General features: G+C 40.4%; 1 protein-coding gene across 2 annotated transcripts in view; it reads right to left on the reverse strand.

The window, feature by feature from the left end:
* Positions 1–14,905, reverse strand: part of MAP3K3 (mitogen-activated protein kinase kinase kinase 3) — a 29,678-nt gene extending 14,773 nt beyond the window's left edge. The window contains exons 1-6 of one of the 2 annotated variants that reach the window (XM_010291458.1): positions 14,790–14,905; positions 14,324–14,413; positions 11,191–11,231; positions 7,186–7,285; positions 5,781–5,894; positions 2,403–2,523 (exon numbers count right to left, since the gene is read on the reverse strand). In XM_010291458.1, coding sequence (XP_010289760.1) covers positions 2,403–2,523; positions 5,781–5,894; positions 7,186–7,285; positions 11,191–11,231; positions 14,324–14,413; positions 14,790–14,885 — 562 coding nt within the window. In that variant the 5' untranslated portion in view covers positions 14,886–14,905. The remainder of the gene's footprint in view (positions 1–2,402; positions 2,524–5,780; positions 5,895–7,185; positions 7,286–11,190; positions 11,232–14,323; positions 14,414–14,789) is intronic. The other variant, XM_010291459.1, reaches the window with a different exon arrangement.
* Between the last annotated feature and the right edge of the window lie 6,845 nt (positions 14,906–21,750).

A 21,750-nucleotide genomic window follows, 5' to 3' on the forward strand; every position in this document is an offset into this window, starting at 1 on the left:
TACAATGCCATGGCTGGCAAAAGGGAGCCCAAGTCCTGCTGGCATCGGCCCAGCCGCTATTGTGGAAAGGCCACCATCACTAGGCAGGAAAAGGAAGTCGGCACTAAATCAATGTATATCAAAGGAAGTGAGTGGAAAAAACACAAGTGCTGCCAGAATGCTTAGCAACTTTTTTTTTTTTTTTTTAATAAAAGTTATCTTTACTTCCAAACCTCTGAGCTGGTGACAGCAGGCTTGAGGCCTGTCCACTTCAGAAGACAGGAACTACACAAATATATCTCCTGGATGCAGACAATTTCTGTTGAACGCTGCTTTTGACTTTCATTGCACGATGTGGTATGAATAGGAAAGTCTCTATGCCTGAAACGCTAAGAAACAGGGGTACATTCCTTTTTCAAATCAAAGATAGGAGAGAGAAGGAAGAAAAAACTGATTCAAGACTGAGCTGTTGCCAAATTACCATCAGACCTCTGACAGAACAGGAACTCTTCTTGGACCTCTTTGTAATTTAACAGTCTGGTACTTTGACATGTTCAGAAAATAAAACCAATGCTTTCTTGATTGATGAATGACAGACTGATCAGAAAGCATCCATAAGCTGGGATAAGAGGAAAGAGTCTGTACAACTGGGATACAGAAGGGGCCCCTGATTACTATACAGTTTACCCACGACAGACACTCGGTAGTCTGTTAGCTTTGGCATCATTGTTTGGATACCTTAGAATGCCAATAAAGGAAAAATATTTTTTTTTAAATAAAATATTTTTGGCATTGAATTTGTCTGTGAAAAAGAAACATGGTGTTCAGATATGCAGGGATACTGCTGCCTTCTTCGCAGGATGGAGCAATGTTGCTCTTTTTGTGCATATTAACTTCAGACTAGAAAGGATGGGAAAACCCTTTTCATCCCAGTTTCAGTCACGTACTTCACAAGTTTTCAGCACTTCTTTTTCCGTTTGTTTGCTACTTCATAAAAGCAAACTGTATAAAAGGGGATCTGCAGACTCTAGACAGGATACAAGCAGGTTTGCTAGACAGGTCTAGTATCAACAACTACTAGTCTAGTTCTCAAGTCCTCTACTGAGCTTCCTCTCCCAATTACCTTTGTGCACAATAGCATGGATCTGACTCCAGTTTAGAACCCCCACCATGGAGACTGTCTGTTGTAGTTTAATTGGATTTATTATTTGACAGTAAGATTGCATTGCAAATACTGATCTTAATTCCTATAACAATTATGCCTCAAGTTTACAGTTAATGAAACTGAAGCACTCCTCTTCTATACAGGGAGCTGGTTTAGAACTTGGAAACAAAACAGCTCTGACATTCCCAGCTCCTAGTACTGCCCTCGTGATTTGCAGCACCTGTTGTCTGAAGCATTAGCTCTGACAAGCCCCAAAATAGTTGTAACAAGCACAGCCATGCTCTGCTTCTGTTTCCAGCAAAATTTAGCTTTTCCTCTCTTCTAAAGCAAAAGCCATTTACACAGAACACCACCTCAGGCACTAGCCTTCATACTGCAGATCCCTATTAATTGCTCTTTCACTGCTCTCCGAGTTTCACACCAAGGAGCCAGATTCTAAACCACAAACTTTTTTTTTGGACCCATAAGTCTTTGAAGCAGTTTCAGGTGTTTTAGTTTTTCATATAAAAAGTTAACAGCTTCGAGCATCCTTCAAGCACAGAGTTGAATAGTACTGCATAGTTATACAAGGTGTTATCACAAAGAAATGGGGACAACTCGGACAAATCTACTAGAGAGAGAAGTCATGAAAATTAGTGTCTTACATGGACCTTTCCACTAAACATGAGTTCACTAAGCTAACAGAGACATGAAGGAAATGAGACAAAGGAACGTATTACTTTGACTTTTCTCATTATCTTCTGTGCAGCTGTGCCAGTCACCTATGATATTAGCTTTGTGCTCTACTCGCCTGGTAATTACGAGTGTGAAAGGTTAGGGAACTCAGTGTGTAGGGCACTGGTTAGATATGCAGTGCCAATTCCTGTGCTGCTAGTATAATGCTTGATTACAGAGTAAAGAGAGATTCCAAAGTCCAACATAAAAACCCCCAATAAAATCAAATCTAGGTTTCATGAACTGAAATTGCCAATCCAAATAAAAAGCTTAATGGACTCACGTAAGCTTTCCAAATTTCTAACCTCAGTGAATCTGGCTTTAGGACATCCCCTTTAGCAGCTCCTCAGCTGTTCAACAACTTAGTAAGGAACTTTGAAACATTCTATTGTAAATATATTAAGAGCTTTTGAAAATGAACTGCCTTGTCCTAGAATAACCTTTCAATTTCTCATGGTTTTCATAAATGCTATACCATAAATACTAGTGCCCAAGAGATACATTTCACAAAACAAGGACAAGCAGAAGTGGCAAAAATACTCACTGACAGATAGATGCCTACTTCTGGGTTCTGGCTGCTGATAGGGTGTGTTCACATCCCCGACAGATTGGGAAGTTTTAATCCTGACTTGTTTGGGCAGTCCAGAATGGGGTGAAGAACTGGTCTGTTGGGTAAAATAAAATAAAAAAAAAAAAAAGAAAAAAAATGAGACTGAGGAGCTCAAGCAGTCTGGCCACAGTTTCAAAAATATCATTATGTTTAGTAGCAAGAAAGTAGCTGAGAAACAGTTCTAGAGCCTGAAATCTTATTAACTTCACAGAACACAAACAATAAAGGCAACAAGAGAGCAAGCTTCATAATTACTGTGTAAAACAGGAGCCGAACAACTAGAGCATGCTGCCCTCCAGCCTCAAATCCAATGCAGGATTTACAAGTCTCAATGTTTGTCTTCCATTAGCAGCTACCTCTGAAACAAGAAGGGGCTCGTATCACTCTCTGAGACCAGACCACGGAAGAACCTACAATTTCTATCAGCCACCTTGGCCAGAAGAGATAAATTACAAATCTTTCACTCTTTCAGAAGCACTTAGATAGCAAGCTGACTCCCCACAATTTTTAAAATAGTACACTGACAATTCAGTCAGTCTAAGTGAAAATAAAATTCTAGAGCGTTTAAGAGCACAAAGAGTTTGGAGATGCCAACACGAATGCTGCTTGTGTTGCTTTTATTCACCCTTCCCTGAACGTACATAGACATAATCTAATTAAAGATAATTTTTCCACGGTGTCGTCTTCTCATTCAAATCAGGAAGAGAAATGAAAGGAGACATGTCAAAGGACTTCTCCCCTATTTGTTGACAAAGATGGAAGGGGTAACTCCAGCAAATTTTGTAGGAAGAGGAACTGCAGGATGGTTTTGCAATTTAGGGCAGTAGGATGCTGCCCAGGAGAACCGGTGCCCTCCATGCGCAGCACTTATGCACAGTTCTGCCACGAGGAACTGCAAGGCCACTTCAGACTCCAGAGGATGCTCACTTGGAAACATTTAGACTGCAGCTTCAGGCAGCTAACACCTCTGTGCTCTCTCCATGGATGATCCAGGGAACATGGGCTCTTAACAGAGGACTGAACAGGACACCAGCTATCTGAGGATGGTGCGCTGAGGTCTGAACGTACGAAATACTGTGAATTGCCAACTTCCCCCAAGCAAATGAGATCCTATGCATGTCAAAGCAGGTGCTCAATACTAGCGGACACTTTCAGTTTTAATCTTTTTGTCCCAAAGCACCTAGTTTTACAAGAGGATATAATACTCCTTTCCTCTTGTGCATTACAGAATTTAACTGATGTTAACTTATTTTATTGAGAGGAACAGAACCAAATATACCCCAAGCAAATTAATTCTGACTTCTGAAAATTATTTGAATATGACTGGCAAACAAGGTGTGAGGCCACACAATCAAAAAAGTACAGTATGGAATAGTTGCTCATTTCATAAGCAATTACCCTTGCACAGAGTAAGGAGGAAGCCTCATTTAAAATTATATATACTCTACCATGAACAGATTCATGGGAGCCGAATAAAGGGTACAGAGGTCACACCACTTATGTGGACAGTCTGGCTTTAGTACTCTAGGTGTTCAACTTAACCAGTTCTTCCCATTAGTTTCTAAACACAAAAAGAGGACTGACAACAGAAGCGAGTTGCTTGATAAAAGAAAGCACAAATGAGCCACAAAAAGAAAATTAATATAAATGCTATTCACAAACACAGGCTCTCAGTACTAGTCACACAGCTATTGCTGTAAAGTTAATTTGTTTTATATACATATTTGTGCCAAAGTCACGGCATTACCTTTCCATCCCCAGAAAAAGAAAAGAGCACAACCAAAACAAAATCTGCATCCTGTACTTCAGGAAAAATAATGCTTCCCGCTCCCTCAGTGGGATGAGATCATGCAGCCAAGAAACCTCCTTCAGACTTCAGGGCTTTTGCTTTATCACATGTAGGGCTCTCCTGTCAGGCAACTCAGAACTGAAGAGGAAGTCGGAGGAGAGGGGGGAAACAGTGGCACTTACTGAAGACTTCGCTGTTTGTTTCTGCTTTGAGCAAAAGAGGAAAAAACAGCTAATAACAGGACAACACCACAGTACTGGCTACTGGCTGGTGTAGGGATGAGATTTACTAAGTGTTTACTGTAGGTGGCTTACATAAAGTTTAGAAAGTGTCATTTAACATCTGGTTTGCAGTCTGAAGACACTGAAATTAATAGAGTGCTGTAAAAGAAGATTGTTTTACTGTGTTATACCAAAAGTTGAGGCCACCTTTTACAGACTGTTTCCTGACAACGCAGAACAAAGTCTGACTACACTAGGTCAGACCAAAGCCCTTCTTGCCAAGTACTGTCTTCAGAACAGCCAGTAACAAATGCTTAGGGAAAGGGCATAGGACAAGAAACAGCATCATCCCCTCGTACACCTTTCCGGCTTTTGGTATCCAGTCATTTGAGAAAGAGCTGTTAACACTCCTGAAGGTCTTTGTATTTCTATTAATATGGATTATCAGATTCAAAAATGGCAGGTGTGATTATTTCAAGAGCTTGAGCTCACAGCCTGCAGAACTTGAATAAGGATGAACATTGAAGATTGACAAGCTACTACCAACAGAGCTTTCAAGACAGAGTAGCTTTTTGTGTCACAATGTCCTTCACCACGACACACACTCTTCAAGAGAATTTGGTAATTTGCAAATAAAATATCTAGGCTATCAAGGTTTTTGGCTTGAAAAGCTGTATGACCTTAATGCTTAAAAAAAAAAAAAAAAAAGACGTCGGTTGAGTGAACCTGCAGTATAGGAAAGTGAACCAACACACCATCAAATTCATCTCGGGTGTGAATACACATTATTAGCTAAAAGCTACTTAGTTTCTACAGAATAAGGCTGGCTACAGAACTGAAAAATCACTGGGAGCTGTCCTTAGGCTTCTCACCCAGAAAAAAAAAGTGCTAACAGCTTGTCTTCAAGGACAACCTGTGCTTTCTTAAAGGCAAGATAATTACATGCACTGTCAACAGCATGCTATTAATCAAAGGTAAAAAAAGTTCTCTGTGAACAAAACTCATTAAGTGTTTTCTGAATACAGTTATTGGGTACTTGATATAAAATGGCCTTCATATGATACAGCTTAAAAAGCTGCAACATTTTAGTCCCTTAACAACTGCTGAAGTCAGGAAAAAAAAAAAGAAGGAAAAAAAGAAATACCTATAGCTAAGCCAAAGCAAAGAGGATAAACATGCATTTGTGTCTGTGAAGAGTAATTTTACTAATTCCTGTTACTCTCGGCTAAGGCTACCATCATGTTTCAGAGACTTAAGAGTAAAAACCTTCATTTCGCTGCAGTTACAGAAGTTGTTACCTACATGGTTTCTGTCCTGAGACAGCAATAATATTCTAAGGCTTTTCACATTAGAGCTTCGGTCTAAGAGGTCTACTGCTTTATCCAGGTCATCTTGATTTTTCAGAGGAATAGACAGCTGCAAAATAAAGAACAGGAAAAAAAATCATTAGAAAAGACAGAAAAAGTAAGTCTACTTCCACAATAGGTATTTAAACAAACATTAGAAAAAGAAAAAAAAAAAAAATCAGAATCTAAGATAGGACTCTGATTGCTGAATTATTCCACAAATTTTCATCACAATACTGTCTTACTGTCCTTTTTAACACGGTTTTCCTCCCATGCCTTTCAGAGAAATGGCTGGCCCTATGCAAATTGCTAAGGCACAATACACAAAAATATTAATTGCTACCTGAACTTGTTGTTTGCGAAGAACAAGTCAGAGACAGGCCCCTGACTCCCTGATGACAACATTATCCTAGAATACTTATGAATCCAGACCTAACGATCAAGTGAAAATTTGGCTTCAGACAGAGATTAGTATGAAGAAGATTAAGACTTTGAAAGAGCGTTTCAAAGAAGAATTTAAAACTTGCTAGTAAGACCCCAGGAAATCATGCTCATACACCCTCTATTCTACAGCCCGCTCACATCTTGAAACGTGAATGTTATTAACACTGAGGAACCTCTTTCATTTTTGTCCGGCTCCTACTGGTGAACGGGGCTTCGCATCTCTCTCGTTAGGGATGCAGTCCCGAACGGCGGCAGGGCAACACCACAGCAAAAAAACCAAGGAAAGGCCAGGGTATCCAGAGGGAGAAAGCCAACAGAATACTTCGGATTATTAGCCCAGACTACCCAGTTCCTCAGAGACAAGTGCTATTCCTTGTGTCACTTTCTTGTACCAATGACAGCACCTGCAGTCCCCCTACAGCGTCCCATCCCGGTGAGTCTCCCCAGTTCTCTAACTCCCCTTATTTGCCGCAAGCTGGGCAACAAGCAGAAAGCGTTGTCACAAATGTCTAGATGGCTGCTGCTGGTCAGCAAACACAGGCAGTACTGACTCTGCTATCAGGCAGCTGAAGAAATGACTCTGGGACTGCCTGCAGTCTTCAGACTGTATATATATTATCTTGCAATAGTTGCTTTCAACAGTCAGAATACTTCAAATACCCTTTTTTACTTCCCCAAGAGAGTCTCCCAAACACTACCAGTACGAGGAAGCAAGATGCTGATGTTCATACAATACACACATCAGTGTGATGTTTTGTCAGCATCAGCATGTTTTCCTCTGGAGCAGAATGATTCAATTCATATCAGAGGGAAGAGCTGAAAATTAAATTTAAGGGTACGGAATTTGGGATAGGAAATGGAGGTGTCATCCAGAGAGAGTGTTACATGCTCTGAGCGCTGATGACGAGGCTCTGTACCTCATTGTTCATGTAGTGGAGGTCCAGTGGCTGGCCAAAGGCTGTTTTCACTTTCTGTTGTACATCTTCATAGCGCACGGGACGGACGAACGGGATAATTCTGGAACGAAAGAGAATCACTGATTGAATTCAGAGGTCATACTTGATAACACAATCAAATCAGATGGCTGAACCATTAAAAACATATTTGAATGTCCTCCTTTCATCCTCAAGCAGGTAGTGAACCTTTCTAATTTGCATTAATTATTTTAGCAAGGCATTCTTGATCTTTGGTCCATTTCCAAATAGTTTGCCAAAATGCAATATTCAGCTGAACATTTCAAATAGAATGCCTTCGTCCCTCAATAGAAAAGTATCCTTTACTGAATAAATTTCTGCTACATAACAGGATACCAGTCTCCTATGCACTTTGGCTTAAAGAATACTGCCTCAGGCACAAAACACAAACAAATACATTCAGTGAGAGTTGAATTAAAAGTTGCAGAAGGTCCAAACAACAAAAAAGTATTCCGTTTAAGTACTCCAATATCTGAACTCAAAACTCACTCCCTAAAAATTTCCAAAATGCGTTCCAGTTGAAAGGTTTCAACAAACATTCCCACAGCAAAGTTAGTCCTGAGCTCCTGAGGGAAGGCATCAGCAGGAGGACACAAAGGAATCTGAAAATCCTCTTTCCCAAAGGTGGTCTGCGACGTTAGCCCTCTGCATGCTCAACTCAAACATCTCCAAACATCTGAATCACAGACTCACCAGACTGCCTCTGCAGTTATCCTTCAAATCCTGTGCAACACAGCAGGGGCTTTTTCTCAAGAGTTGAAGTAAAATCTAACTGTAACTGTGCAACTGTTTGTCACTGACAGCTTGCTTTATTTAGATACATTGCTTCTTTTTTTTTATTACAGGCCTAATACATCAAAACTTAAATACTGCTTCAGCTGTAGTAGCAATGGCACAGCTGACTTGCAGTAATTCAGATTATCCATATAAAACAGAATGTTCATATAAGGTGGATCAGTCTTATACTCTCATGCTTCTCACGAGTAGTTTTCATATGTCATGCATCTCTGGGCACCTTCACCAACTGACACATAAAATACGCACAGATGTAAACTATTCTGATCATTTTCTGAGCCCTGCTCTTGTGGCACACTAAACCCCTAGTTCTAGCACTCAGCCGTTTCCTTGCCAGTTGAATAGCAGGAGTTTGACTCACATACACAAATGGCCTCAATAAATTCAAAATGGCAATAGGCACAGCCACCCTAGGGGAACCCTGCAGAATCCTGTGGCACATGCATGCTTTTCAGAAAATGACAGTATAGTTTTCTTTGCTAGGTTTTTATTACTGTTTTACCTACCTTGGAATAGAAACTCTAATGCTTTAGGCAAAGTAGTAATATGAAGCTACAGCAAAGCATCTAAACCTCTTCATTTTGGTGGAATATAGTTTACAACTCACTAGCAACAACCCAGCAAACCAAGGACGTTTACTGCTTAGAAACCCATTTTTCATCTCACTGCTGCACAAGGCCCAGATGGTTGGTTGTTCCTGCCTTCGGGCTCCTGCAACCAGACTTCTCGCCATCTGCTTCCGTGGGCCACGAGACCACACTGCGTCTCCACTACTGGCAAGTTAAAAGAACAGCTCTGGGACAGAGCTGACAGCCACCATCATTCCGAAAGCTATTAGACCGCTTTGATAGCTGCTTACCCCACTGCTGCAATTTGAAACAACTCTGCTTTGGCATAGCCGAAATACTGCCACAAAAAGCTTGATTATTAGCATCACTTAACAATTTTGCCATCAGGCAGAAATAGGAAGACCTGAATGGACCACAGAAACTCAAGACCTATATTGCTCACAGGGGCAACTCTTTCAAGTCAGTGAAACCCCGAATCACCTCTGGAGAAGCTCACACGAGTTCTTGCTGAACCTGTGCTTTCGCCAGAAGGCTCCGTTTCCAAAACGTCCATCCAGCCTGCTCCCCCAGCACTCAGTATCCTTTCACGATATGCAGCTTTTGTTTTAAACAGCTCTAGAGTTAGTTGGCTTCCTTAGCCCCTTCCCAGGAAGGGTTCATCTTGCTACCAGACCTACAACATTCAGCTATTTAGAAATAATTGTCCTTGTTAAAAAGCAGCCCACAATAACATTTTCTACATATTACTAAGAAACCCATCCATGAAATTATAGTCCTCTGGCACCGTACAAACGTAATTTAGCTCTCAGTTGAGCTGAAGTCCCTTATAAAGGCTTCCATTCTACACTCAATGCATTAAAAAGCAGAGCTGTTCTCAGGTGCCACAAATTCTATTAGTTTAAAAAGTCTGTGCACTCCTCTAACACAAAATCAGGGACTGCAGGGTTTAAGGAGCCCATTCCTGCCTGACCACCTTAAATATTTGTGGTTAGATCTGGCAGCTCCTCTGAAACCAAGCACACACACTTACATTCTCGGTGCAAGCTTGCTGTCTGTAACTGCATACCACTTTGGGAATGGGGAATTCAGGCGAGCGTAACTGCATAATTAGACTAACACACAATCAACCTTTTCATTTTAATGTTACTTCAGAAAAAACCCTTTCTTGTCCCCTGAGCTCTTTGCCATCTTAAACGCACTCAGGCAGAAGACATGCAAGATGATAAGCCTGTGGTGACAAGATTCTGCTTCTGAGTTACCTTGTCCTAACACGGTATGACAAGAAATTGTGACATGTGGCACAGTCGCTCTGTTGTAGTCCACACAATGCTTTTGACACCGCAGCGTGCTGAGATGATCTGGCTGACAAAGGCGGCAGTAGATCCCAGCTACAATTACTTTTAAAATTTCTCCTTGAGCACCAAAAGTCAGTTTTTTTTTTTTCAGTGACAGAATTCCTCATTAGGACTTCAGTGAATGAAACAGTTCAATTTTTAAGGAAGACTTTACAAATTATTCTCTACTGCCTGCTTTGACAACAAAGAATGCCTCTGCTTTTTCGCTTTAACAAAAATCCCTAAATCTGACAAAGGAGGATACTTGAGGAGGAGCTTAAGCAGCTCAGCCAGTAACCTTTGCTAGTAACAGGCTGTTAGGAACACTACATACAACTTGCGCTGTTGAACTATCAACATTTGCATTTTATCATGAAACCGTGAATTACTACATGTTGAAAGTATTGTCTGGGATGGGAGAAACCGAAGGATTCTCATAGGATGTCTGTGAAGAGTAGCATATAAATTCATGCTTACAATCCAGTTAATGCCTTCAAAAAAAGGAAATCGGACCATAACATCAAGATCCCTTTTTCCCCTCAGCCAGAGCTCAAGAGCAGCCTCAAAGAGGCTGCAAACAAGCTTGGAGTCTTCCTGTATGTTCACAGGGCCACTAAACAGCTATACCAGTACCAAGAGTTCCTCTCAATTAGATGGTAGGTAAGGGGCTTTTTGAGACCTACTTTGAAATGTCTATGCAATTTTACCCCTTGGAAACAGTATTGTAGACACTGAAAATGCTAATTCAGTTTTTTGTAAAAGAAAGGGTCTCAAAACCAAGTATCAGAGGAAATAACAAGGAAACTTTTAGACCAACAAACAAAAAAACTTTCCCTTGCTGAATCTGTTGCTCAGTCACAGCACGACAATGATAGGTCATCATGAAGTGAGAAACTAGAAAAGAATGACACTAATTTGATCAGTTTCATTTGGTTTTAGTTAAATTAAACAAATAGGGAATATATCTGAAATAAGACTATCAGGCTAAATTTTTTTCAGGCTGGACAACTTTTAATATTACTGCAATTTACTTACAAATAGATATTATGAAAATAATTCAAAGGAAGTGTCGTATGACACACTGACTTTTAAAAATAACCAAGTTGTGTATGACCTGTTTGCTGTTGCCTTTACTCTGTGTTTTTCATTCAGGAAGAAGGAAAGTGAAGCCAACAAAACATTTAACCTAAATTCCTAATAACTGAATTATTCTACTAAGCAAAGCATCAAAGTAATGAAGACAGACTTACCGCCTTTCCCCATTATGTTCAAACTTTATCCTTACATCATTCTGCAGAAGAAAGAACAAAAGGTTAGTTCACAATGAAACTTTGGCATACATAACAGCACACAAATGGATCATATTATGATTTTAAGGCCCAAACACAAAGCAGGTCAATTTGTGATTGCCGCAGGTATCAACCCCTCAAAAGGCTAACCAGAACACAAGTCTGGTAACTTTGTCTGTGGAACCTGAAGCAGACTCTGGACAACAAGTGGCTGACATGTGAACACAGCACCGTGAGGAGTGGAGATATTGCTAAAGGAGAAAGAGAAGGAAAGAGGTAAAAAACAAGTTGTAATTTTAATTAATTGTCACTTAAACAGAGGACACTGAACTATACGGAAAATTAATCCATCTTTAACACTGCATGGCGAAAACCTGAAATTGAGTCCAACAGCATATTCATCTGAACCAAAGCTATTTTCCTTTGTGCATTCTCAAAGCAAGTATGTTTTCTTCTATGGCAAAAAAAAAGAGAGAGAGACAGGGAATGTGCTACATTCATTATTCTTAATACACAGACTAAACCCCTGCTTTTGCAAAAATACAGCCCCTGAAACTCAAACTATGAAGTCACAAACAAGTTAAGTATGTGTCATCTTTTAAAGTGCAAAGGGGTCATCATCCATATCTGGCAGATGGTTAAAAGCACTGACTGTGCAACCTGTGCACTTCACTGTAAGGTCAGAAGATGCTATGTGGCACGGAAGAGTCAACATGCTGAACTTTCAACTCCAGAGATCAAAGTTCAAATCCCAATTTAGGTCACAAAGATAAAAATAAAAGGGAAAAATCTGCTCTGATAAGACTGCATAATTTCTGCTGCACAATTTATGTGATTGGAATAGATTAAGCCATCTGTGAAAGCCTTAGACAATAGGCAATCATACATCTAGGAACTTCAAAAAAATGTGGCCAGGAAATGCTCTTTAGCTAGAGGAAATATCTGGCAGGCCTAGTGGTCGAGAATGCAGTTCAAAGGGACCCATGCAATCACTGCGAGTACACAGGATTCCTGCAGCAGTACTGTAGGTACAGAATTGATCAAGATGAATGAGCTTCCCAGTTACAGCAACAATCATCTGCAGGTGAGTAATTTACACACAACTTTTACCAAAGACGTCTTCTCAGATGTGGGGAGAGAAAGAACTCACTCTAGAAAGACCAGTGAAATAAAGCAAATTCTAGAGAACTCATTTTAATTGAACAGCAAAGGAAAAAATGCAACAAACAGCATAGGAATAATGAACTATAAAAGATGTCCATCAGCCAGCTACTGATGGAAGAGTTGTTTCTCAGCCATCATGGATGAAGGAATGATCCCTTTATATTAGGAATTTTCAGGGAAGGAAGGCTATACTGTTCTATCTAGTCCAGTCTAAGGGAATTAAACAGGACTGTTTGGATTAAATTGCATTAAAGTAATTTTTCAGATTATACTTCTGACCTCAAGATGTGTTTTAGGTCATGAAACAGCTAAGTGACAAAGCTCTCACTAGTTAAAATTAAAGAACACTGAAAAATCTTCAGGGCTCTTTGGAAACCTTTCTTCAACTTACTGGTACCTAAGCAAACTAAATTATCTTTCTCAACAGCACCGCTTGCTTTCAAACCTGTAATCTGTAGCAAAAGGGTGGCGGGGAATCTGGCATCTATCTCCTGATGATTTTTCCAAAAGGATCAGACACTGGTCATTTGTGTCTATTTTTCAAAGATCTAAGGAAAGGTATTTAAAGTGATCTTAGTGTTTGAATTTCAGAGAAAGCCTAGAGGAGTTAAACATCTAGTGCTTTTGGTTTCCTTTGAAAGCAGTGAACCTATCACCTACCTAAACCACTTTTTAAAGCAACTCACATAAACTGTCCTAAGAGACAACAATGGAAGCAAATCCAAGTTTGGTGCTTTAGCATTCCAGTTCTGTGATGCGTATCATAAATAATGATTACAGATTTTGATTTAAGACACCTCGAATTTATGTTTCAAAGTGATTTGGAAAGGATTTTGTACTACTCCATCTATGGATTTGTCCAGAACATTCAAGGAAATCCCATATCCCAGTTGAACAAGTAGATTATGAGCAGACAAAGCATAAGAAAGAGACAGACGTGAACTTTAAAGCCTGCTCCAAAAAGCTTAAGCCTGTAATAAGGATATAACTGGAAAGAGTTATTTTACTGATATAGACTAATGTTAACAGGAGAGGTTGCCTAACTGTAACTTGATTTAATCTTTTGAGACAGTAATAGACAAAGAATTCTTGACTGAAATTGTTACTTTTGCATTCAAGTATTTCATTCAAATGATATGCAGCATATACTGACAGAGCGGTATTATTCTGCCCTTTCTTTCTACCAGAAAGCCAATGCAATAGTTTGCTCTATGAAAAAAAAGTCTCTAGCAATGTAAAATGAACCTAGAGATGTTTTAAAGTATTGACCCTGCCACTTATTACCTTGGGTCAAGGATTTCTTTTAGAAAATGGACTTTTAGAAATGGACAACCCCACACCCAAATAAGGGTTAGTTTCAGTCCCATCTTCATGTGACACATGACTGGGTTAACTCCAGACAATCCTCCCTGTTAAGGACGCTGCCTCTGTTCAGACACCTGTAAATAGCTGTTTTCTTTTTCACTGAAGCAAGGTTTCTTACAGCTTCACTAAAGCCAATCCTTTCAGACAATCCCCTTCACTGTCCTTGTATCAACTTCAGTTTGACTACCTTTTATCAAGACCTTCATTCTGTATTCACATGCAGTCTGAATTATGTGAAGACAAGACCAGCATTAGTTCGTTATCTGACAGACTGCTTTATGCAGCTTTAAACTGCAGCGGCCTTCTTTTGCATCTGAGATGAAAATACTCGTTTCCTTTTCATCATTATGCTTCTCGGTTCCCTGCTTCCCTTTGAATTTAAGTATTATTTCCATTACAATGAAAAGTGCATCATATTGCCATATCATGACAGAGTCAGTAAAGAAATGTTTTCCTGGCCTCCCACACCTGCTTAAATGAGGTCTATAAAGGTCACTGCACACAACTTTAAAGCATGCTCCTAATTTATAATTGCTAATATTGAATAGGAAACCAGTTTTCTTACCGGAATTTTTTTTTCTTCCATGGCAGAGGCACACTGGTTTGTTATTGCAGGGCTGCCCAAGAGCGGTGGACTGCTGACATTGTGTTTTTTCTTTAAAAAGAATAAAGACATTTTAAAAAATGGTAGTATGATTGTGAAACCAGAAAACCAGTTGGTAAACTTTTTAGCTAATCTACACAGACTAAAACCCATCAGAGAGACATGTGGGAGGAAGGCACAATACCAAGATGTTGCAAATTATCAAAACTGCACCCTCCCTAGTCCATAAAGGTAGCTAAATAAAAAAGCTACCAAATAAAAAAGCGCAGGCAATACAGCCTGAGCAAGAACAGGGAGCTAATCCACCTGTGATGCTTCAGCTTTCAGCAGCACGAGACAGAACAGAAGCAGCAGATCCACTGTCAACCAACTCTGTCCCTTCCGCCTCCAGGTAACAATGTCAAGTACCGACTAAACAGCCTATTACCTGTTTGTTGGAGTGAGCAGTGTCTTTATTCTTCATGGTATCATATCCAGTCAGTCTGTGACGTCGGCTCATCTGGAGTGCTACCAGGTCCTTCATGATGGATTTCAAGGCCTCTTGTTCGTCTGTGATGCACAAGAATTTTAGCAGTAAGTTGCCTGGGAGAGTAGCAACCGTGACACTTCTGCACTTGTTTTCTGCTGGCTCACAGAAAGACAATCCTTTTTAAGATCTTTGCAAATACAGTGTAATTTCATTTAGTCATAAAAAGCCCAAACTTAACCTAATATCATGAAGTAGTAAACGGACAAATTTTAAGTCACTTGTCCAATGTCACAGAAGGATCTGGCCATAGCAAGGTTCAGAATAAATGTCCCCAGCCTCTAGTTCTGTTAAAATGGCTTCACAACAAACAGTACAACTTGGACAGATTTGCTAGATCATCATAGGTCATTTAGGAAGGGCAAACTGATGTGCTTCTGCCAAGGAAAACCTGGTAAGAATCTATTCTTTCCAATTTTATATCCTGTTAACTTAGAATTCTTGCTTGCTAGTGGAACAAACCGCGGCCAGTAGAAAGAAAAATGAAAATCTGGACAAAGAGTCATCTTAGAATATCTCTGAATACAAATCCACTTGCACTGATTTCCCCAACACATTCCTCTCTTCCCCCAAAACAAGCTGATGGAACAAAGTTCAAACTGTTTTATGAGACTTCAAGACGTACTGAACAAATTCAAATCGCACAGCATTGAGAACACTGTCTGCTGGCAGAGTATAATGCAGCAAGTTCAATTCAAGGCTTCTTGCAAATGCAGGAAAATAAAAAACATACATTGAATTTTTTCTTATACATGCTGCTAACTGAAAATTACTTTCTGAAGCTAGGATTCCTGATTTAAGCACTTTAAAGTGTTCTTCCACCGCTTGTTAGTTTTGAGGAGAGCAGAGATATTTAGAAGAACTCTGTATGAAGTCTATAGGAGAAAAAAAAAAAAGGTAAAGGAGAGAAATGCATAGAACTTGGGCTGTGATGGATGCTAGCACAAAGTAAGGTGTCTAAAAGCTACTGAAAAGAATCCTTTGCTTTTGCAAGCATAATAATCCTAAATTCCTTGATACTGCAAAAGGTAGAAAAAGCTGACACGTGAGGTTTGGTTCAACATGGGACAGTGCTAGCCGCTTTGCTCCTAGGCGCTGTGCCACCAACGTAACGAAGCAGCATCAGATGCTATCACTCAGAGGATCTGCAACTGGCACACTCATGCCTACGGGATTGGTGGGCTGTTGTCTCTTGCATATCAAGGCTCAAGAGGTTTTAGGTATAAAGCCTTGTTTCCTTGGCAAATAATAGGTCCAGTTAAATCCTTCCTGATATTATGCATGAAATTTGGAGCACTGCTGAAATCAGCTCTGAACATGTGCAGAAGAAGAACCTGCCCTTTCTAAAAGAGTCTGGTTGGACTTGACCACCAGTTTTGGAAGTAAAGCTTTCTGCCCCTGCCCTTTTTTTTTTTTTAACAATTAGAACTTTTGGAAGTGATGTGAACCAGTAACACACAACGCATAGATGAGGTTATCACAACCCTACTCACATGAGAGTGTATCAGGTGTGCAGTGCTCGATATGCTAGGTTCCTCCTTTCTTCCCGAAGTCCACAAACACGTCACTTCGATGTGTTTGAATTGAAATAAGCATTTTTGAAGCCGATTTGTAAATAACTGAAACTTGATTTTAAAAATCCAGTATGGCTACATACCCCTTCTTGATTCATCACACTGGTTTGGATGGGTAATGGCTTACATTTGGAAGTGTTGTCCTGGGAACAGCTGCTGTACATTAAATGACGGACTGTCTCGCATCTGTATTCCTCTGTAAAAGGGACTCATTGGGACTATTTGTTTCTTCAATTTCATGTTATGCATTTGTTCATGAGTGTCTCTCAAAGAAGCTAGCTTATGTTTTATGTAGAAGACTGGGTTCATAATTAATCCATGTCTGAATAACAAACTAGCTTTTCGCAATGCTTAAAGGTAGCAGATGTGGGACACATAGAGATTCTACAGAACACAGAGAGTGAATGCTACCAAGCAAAAAGGGGGAAAAATACACCTATTTCTAAAGGAGCAACAACTAAAAAAGCCCCAGTCAGAACAAAAGTCACACTAACATTATCTTTGGTACAACCAATAGTTTCTGCCCAGAAGGTCTGCTTCAGCTTTCTGAGAGTAGTAAACACTAAAGCAGAGGTACTTCCACTATGGTCTTTACTAGGTACTACCAGAAAACCAGAAACATCAAGCCTAGGGCAGACTATGGAGGGGAATGGACAGAAATCCCCCAGTGCATTGGCAGAAGGTGTTAATTAGAGTAAAACTCTTAAAAAAGAAAAGCAGAGAAAATAAAGTTACTTAAAAAAAAAAACAACAAAGCAATCCACAACCCAAAATCAAAAGCCACCACATCTCTGCTGTCCAAGACAAGCCAAATGAGACAGTAACTACATTGTGGTAGTGGAAAAGGGAGAGTACTCCTTGAAATTCCAACTGCATGCAAAAGAAGCGAGGGGTATAAGTAACACAATGAAAGCAGTAGGTTGCTTTTTGAAGAGTACATCAGCCAAAGGAAATAATTGCTAGGATCTATCTCAGCACTAAGTAACCCCTTGTGGGAGGAAAATGTGAAAAAACAGTTGTGAATGAAGTTAAAGTTCCAGGTAGCACAATCTTTTTTTTTTTGGTTGTTTTAAATTGTTTCCAACTTTACATTTGAATGTTTAACCTTTTACCTTACTGGAGTGTCTCCAATTTACTCTTATTCTTTAGTCTTGTTTGATATTAAGCATAGCCTTTGAGTCACCCAGCAGAAAAGGCTGTAACTTTGCACAACTAAATATTACAAATTATGGACTGGCATATCCCTGGAGTGCCTACCACCCAAAACATGCTGTGAAGAACTGGGATGCAAGTTTTCCACTACAGTGCAGTTTGGGTTTGGCCAGATACCAGGAGGATGAAGAAGAGCTTGTCTTGGCAGACAGTCAGGGTTCCTTTGGGCAAGAAGCAAAAGAGCTATGAAAGCAGTTTATAACTAAGCACTCATGACAAGAAATCAAATCAATCAAAGAATACCTTCATGAGTAAGAATATGCATCCAAACAGTACGGCACATCACTGGAAAATAAGGATCAATGGTTACAATGCAATCGTCAGCTACAGGTGTTTGATCCCAAAGCCCAGGCTGTGTAATACAGTCAGCGGCTTCACAGGGTCTCGTTTGTATGAGGAAGTGGGCAAAGAGGACACACATCTAGTCAATTATGTATCTCTTAAGAAAGATTACAGCTCAGCTACCTAGCGAGTGTCTTTATTAACTAAGGCAACTTGTGCATTTACAATACACTAAGACATTAAACTCTTAAGGGCAGCATCTGGCAAGCGCCTCAACCCCAGCTAAGCGCACGATGACATCCGTATCTCACTCACTGTAACCTCAGTTTCCTCTGTAGACAAGTGCTAATGCTGAAATCTTCCTTGCATCTGCACAAAAAGGAACACAATGCAGTATCGAAGGCTGATGGAACGACTCCACGTGAATTTGAATCTTACATATTTGAATCTTACACAGCAAAGACATGGACCTGTTGGAGCGGGGCCAGAGGAGGCCACCAAAATGCTCCGAGGGCTGGAACAGCTCTGCTGGGAGGACAGGCTGGGAGAGTTGGGGTTGTTCAGCCTGGAGCAGAGAAGGGTCCGGGGAGACCTTCCTGCAGCTGCCAGGGCTGAGAGGGGCCGAGAAGAAAGATGGGGACAGACTTTTTAGCAGGGCCTGTAGCAATAGGACAAGGGGTGACGGTTTTAAACTGAGAGAGGGCGGATTCAGACTAGATATAAGGAAGAAATTTTTCACGATGAAGGTGGTGAACCACTGGCCCAGGTTGCTCAGAGAGGTAGTGGATGCCCCATCCCTGGAAACATTCAAGGTCAGGTTGGACAAAGCTTTGCGCAACCTGATCTAGTTGAAGATGTCCCTGCTCGCTGCAGGGAGGTTGGACTAGACAACCTTTAAAGGCCCCTTCCAAACCAAACTACTCTATGATGTTACACATTTTTAATAGCCTCACCCTAAGCTATCAGCTCCCTAGTACCAAAACATATATTCTGTAATTCATTCCTATGTTGGTGACATAGGAAACAAAGGAGTATTTATCTTTTTAAAACATAAGGTGAATGCCAAATACTGATCTGAAAACGTGTATGGAAAACATTTTTCCATTTAAGACAGCATTGTGATGGATTTAATGTTGAGACGCATGAATACTTCTTTATTTCCATCAAAATACTGGACTTCCATAGATTGGCTTGAAAGAAGCACGTGCAGCAGCATCACATTAATCACACAATGCAAAAGTTACTACAAATGAAAACTAGGCAATTTTTGAAGCGCACTGAGAGACCCTGTTTTGCTAGGTCTCCAGTAGGTCTGGGAAACACAGTTCTGCTTTGTGCGGGAAAGATGTTGTCCAGGAAATGCTTTTCATGTTTTAAAAACTACACTCAAGGATTTTTATAACATCGATAAAAGGGAACTGCTACTCACAGAGAAAGCTATTCCTCTACATAAAGCATTTATTTCAACCAATACATGGTTTATTACACAGGTCTGAGCAAGTCACTGTATTTGCTGTGGCAGAAATGGAAACAGTTTTGAAAAAAAGTCACGAAGTTCACAGTAAAAGCATCTGCACATTGGTAAAAACAGGAAGTCTGTAAACCCCTATAAGCCAGGATGCTATTTTATATAGCATGATAATAGAAGACATGATGGCACATTTGTTAAAAAAAGAAAAAAGTAAACAAATGTGTTTGTTATCCACCACCACAATAGCAAAGTTGATTGTTTGCGTAAGTGATCAGCAGATCCAGGAGCAATGAGTAAATTCCAAAAGTTAGAAGACAAACTGAGTCTACGTTAAAGCTCTGAAAAAAAGGTTTTGAAAGTTTGAGTCCTTCACAACGTGCCATAAATGAAACACTGGGTATTCTGCGACAGTCTTAGTGGTTACAAAATGCTGCTCTGCCCAATTTTTAGGAAATCTTAAGTGACCTGGTTTGCTGACTTAAAAGGAAAATCAGAGCTTCCCTATGAATCCGGTACATGTGGTATGTATTTGGGGTACCTCTTCTCTCGCACAAATTAAAAAAACCCAAAAGTTGGGATTTAAGCTGGTCCTAACCTGTAGGCTCAGCTCTGCTGCCCTCCCCCACGGCGCACCGGGGGTGTCACTGCCGCTAAAGCCGGGAGCTCTGAGCTCGGCTATGGGTGCGCGTGTGAGCCAAGGGAAGGAAGTGACACAGGCAGGAAAAAAGAGCAGATCGAGGGAAAGACTCAACTGCAGCTGGGCCTGCAGCGAGCATTTCGTCAAGGCCTGCCACACACCATCCAGCCCAAACACCACTCTCCCCTCCGCTTCCCAGATATATACAAATTTCTTGGTATTAGAAGCAGGTATCTCTATTTTAAATGCTGCCGAGGAGTTCCCTGGAGGGAAATAAACCTCAGTCATAGGTGTAAGGGCCAGAGAATCACACTCACTGAGCTTCAGCTGTACCAATGGAGCTGTGACAAACTGCGATACCAAGCTCTTAGTGTTAACCCCCCCACGTACCTTGCAGACCGGTTTACGAAAAACAAGATGGAAGAAAAGCCGAATGTGTTATAGCCTGTTATCCATCATTACTTAGGCTATTTGATCACAACTGCCTAATGTATTTCGATCTTTCCTATCATGAGTGATCTGCTTGCAACTGTACCACGGTTACTCCAGCACAAGCGTACAACGCGATAGTGGAGCAATCTATGAAGTTGTACTTTTTCATTCTGCACTCCTATGTTTACAATCAGGCATCCAATTGCCTTTGGAAAACACTTATATGGAAATCCAACTTCTTCCTTCTCAATTATTTTAAGCTTATGTACCATCTGGGTGGTTTCTTTAGAGAAGATACAGATCAAAGAATACTATGCCTCTCTTTGTAAAAGAGAAGTCTACGGATGGAACTGCATATATTTGTTGTATTTACAAAATCAAAGCAGAGTACAAAGGAAATGAAGTTGCTTCACTTTTGCTTTGAGCAACGTTTGCAATGCTTTATGAATTCACAATATAAGCGTTAATTATGCACACAGACTAAATAATAAAGTCTTAGAAAACTAAACTTAGTTGGAGGGAAGAAACATTAAAGTGGCAGCCCAAAAAGCAATGCAACCTCACGCTCAGGACAACAATAGTAATTCCCTTGTCAATATGCAAATGAGTAAGTTCTGGTTTAGAGAAATTAAATTTTTAATTCTAGTACACGAGACACCCTCTTTAAACTGAACAGGGAACTGAGGAACACAAAAAAAATCCAGCCCACAAGCAGTTCTTTATGCAGGGCATACAGTCCAAAAGAACTGATCTTTCAAATTCAGTCATGGCAACTTCTGATAGCAACATCCTACTCTTGGAAGAGTTCCTCTAATTCCTTTGCTTGTTTTTTACGTATTACTGTCTGGGTTAAGTATGGCAAATGAGAATTCAATGGAAGCGTCATCGAGAAAAAACTATTTTGATAGACTCCCAAGCTGCAATTACTTCCACAGTAAAAATATTCCCAATTAAGTTTAAGCACATAAATTCCCGTCTCAAAAATAAGCAACCTGATTCTTCCAGGCTGCAAAACCTCCTTCAACTCCCAGGCCTGACCTACTGATCCTCAGTCACTCTGTCTGGCCAATTTTAGTAAAAGTCTGCAGCCGGGTGCGTGCGTGGCTGCGTGCGCTCGGGCAGGCAGCGCTGCCCAAATGCCCGGGGCTCACCGCGCTTTCGAGCACTAAACATTTATTACTTCCCCGCCTCCCCCCCCTTAGAAGAAATCCCTTGAAAACACACTGTTTGTGCACGGCAAGCGGTTTCCGCGCT

The sequence above is a fragment of the Phaethon lepturus genome, unplaced genomic scaffold, assembly GCF_000687285.1.
Source record: "Phaethon lepturus isolate BGI_N335 unplaced genomic scaffold, ASM68728v1 scaffold34347, whole genome shotgun sequence".
Taxonomy (NCBI): domain Eukaryota; kingdom Metazoa; phylum Chordata; class Aves; order Phaethontiformes; family Phaethontidae; genus Phaethon; species Phaethon lepturus.